Genomic DNA, 1,230 nt, shown 5'->3' on the forward strand with positions numbered 1-1,230 from the left:
GTCTAGGGCTTACCTGGAGGAGGTTTCTTTGTAAACATCTCCGCACTGCTGCCTCCTTGCTTCTGCAATGGCCCATGAGAGTGCCTACAACAGAAACACAGAGCTTGCCGACGAGCTGATCGTTTGACTCGGGGAAACATTTAAAACACGGAAGGCTGTTGCAGAGATTCAAACCCAGAACCTCAGAACTCTGAGGCAGACGTGCTAACTCATAGGACACCGTACTGCCCAGGAGGACGTCTCGTCGGCTCTTCTGTCGAACTGATACTAACGCCGTGGCAGACGAGCCTTTAATCGATACTGCTGAGGGAGAGAGAGATTTTCAGCTCCAGTTTCTTCTCTTGCCCGTGTCACTCTTTCGCTTCTCAGTTTGTCTTCATGTCCTCTCTGTTCGCTTTCGCAACATGGAAGAAACCCAAGCTCCTTTAGTAATACGAGAGAGGATGGAACTGTTGTGTGCCACAGACAACGTCCAGTTAAAGGTCAAACATCAGGTTCAGAAATTTCATCAGGTCCAGCGAATTTGAAGTTTACAATTACTTGGAATAGGCCGTGTTAAAAATACAAATGCTGCTTCGTCATATCGAGGTAACGACACTATCTGATCAGAAATGAAATTCATAAACTTAATAATAAATGTTTGCCACTGCAAATTTATAGTTACACCTGCAACGATTCTTGACAAATTTTGTGTTGGCACATATTTTTTGTGTCTGAATGGGGCTCATCTCACAAGATTTGCCATTTTGCCAATTTCATCACCCTTTTCAATGAATGCATTCGATTGTGCAGGGGTGGCCTTTTAAATTTTGCAAAATGAAAATGTGTATTTTTGAATACATCTAATTATATCTCTAGTCTCAAAATAACAATTATGAGGTTAAGGCCTAATTCATTTAGCATTTATCTTTTGTGGAGTAATCTCATTCCCACAAAGACTTCACTCCAGTTCCTTTCTGCTCAGACGTGTGCGCTCCACTAATGACCTTCCAGTTGTTTCTGCACGGCCCACAGGCGCGCACACACACACACACCACACACACGCGCACACACGCACGCACGCACGCACACACACATACACACACACACACACACAAACCCATATCCTTCCATTTCCATTTATATGGGAAATGGGCTTTGTGTTGTACAGCACTTTTTTTACATTCAAGGTACTCAAAGTGCATTAACATGGTCCCCCTCATTCATCTACTGGTGACGCAGGTCCAGGAG

The 1,230-nt window shown here is 44.1% G+C and overlaps 1 protein-coding gene across 1 annotated transcript in view; it reads right to left on the reverse strand.

The window, feature by feature from the left end:
* LOC109523800 (phospholipid-transporting ATPase ID-like) overlaps positions 1–498 on the reverse strand; it is a 5,149-nt gene extending 4,651 nt beyond the window's left edge. The window contains exons 1-2 of the mRNA XM_019883212.1: positions 273–498; positions 14–84 (exon numbers count right to left, since the gene is read on the reverse strand). Coding sequence (XP_019738771.1) covers positions 14–38 — 25 coding nt within the window. The 5' untranslated portion in view covers positions 39–84; positions 273–498. The remainder of the gene's footprint in view (positions 1–13; positions 85–272) is intronic.
* Positions 499–1,230: the final 732 nt, after the last annotated feature.

The sequence above is a fragment of the Hippocampus comes genome, unplaced genomic scaffold (assembly GCF_001891065.2).
Source record: "Hippocampus comes isolate QL1 unplaced genomic scaffold, H_comes_QL1_v1.1 scaffold1142, whole genome shotgun sequence".
Taxonomy (NCBI): Eukaryota; Metazoa; Chordata; class Actinopteri; order Syngnathiformes; family Syngnathidae; genus Hippocampus; species Hippocampus comes.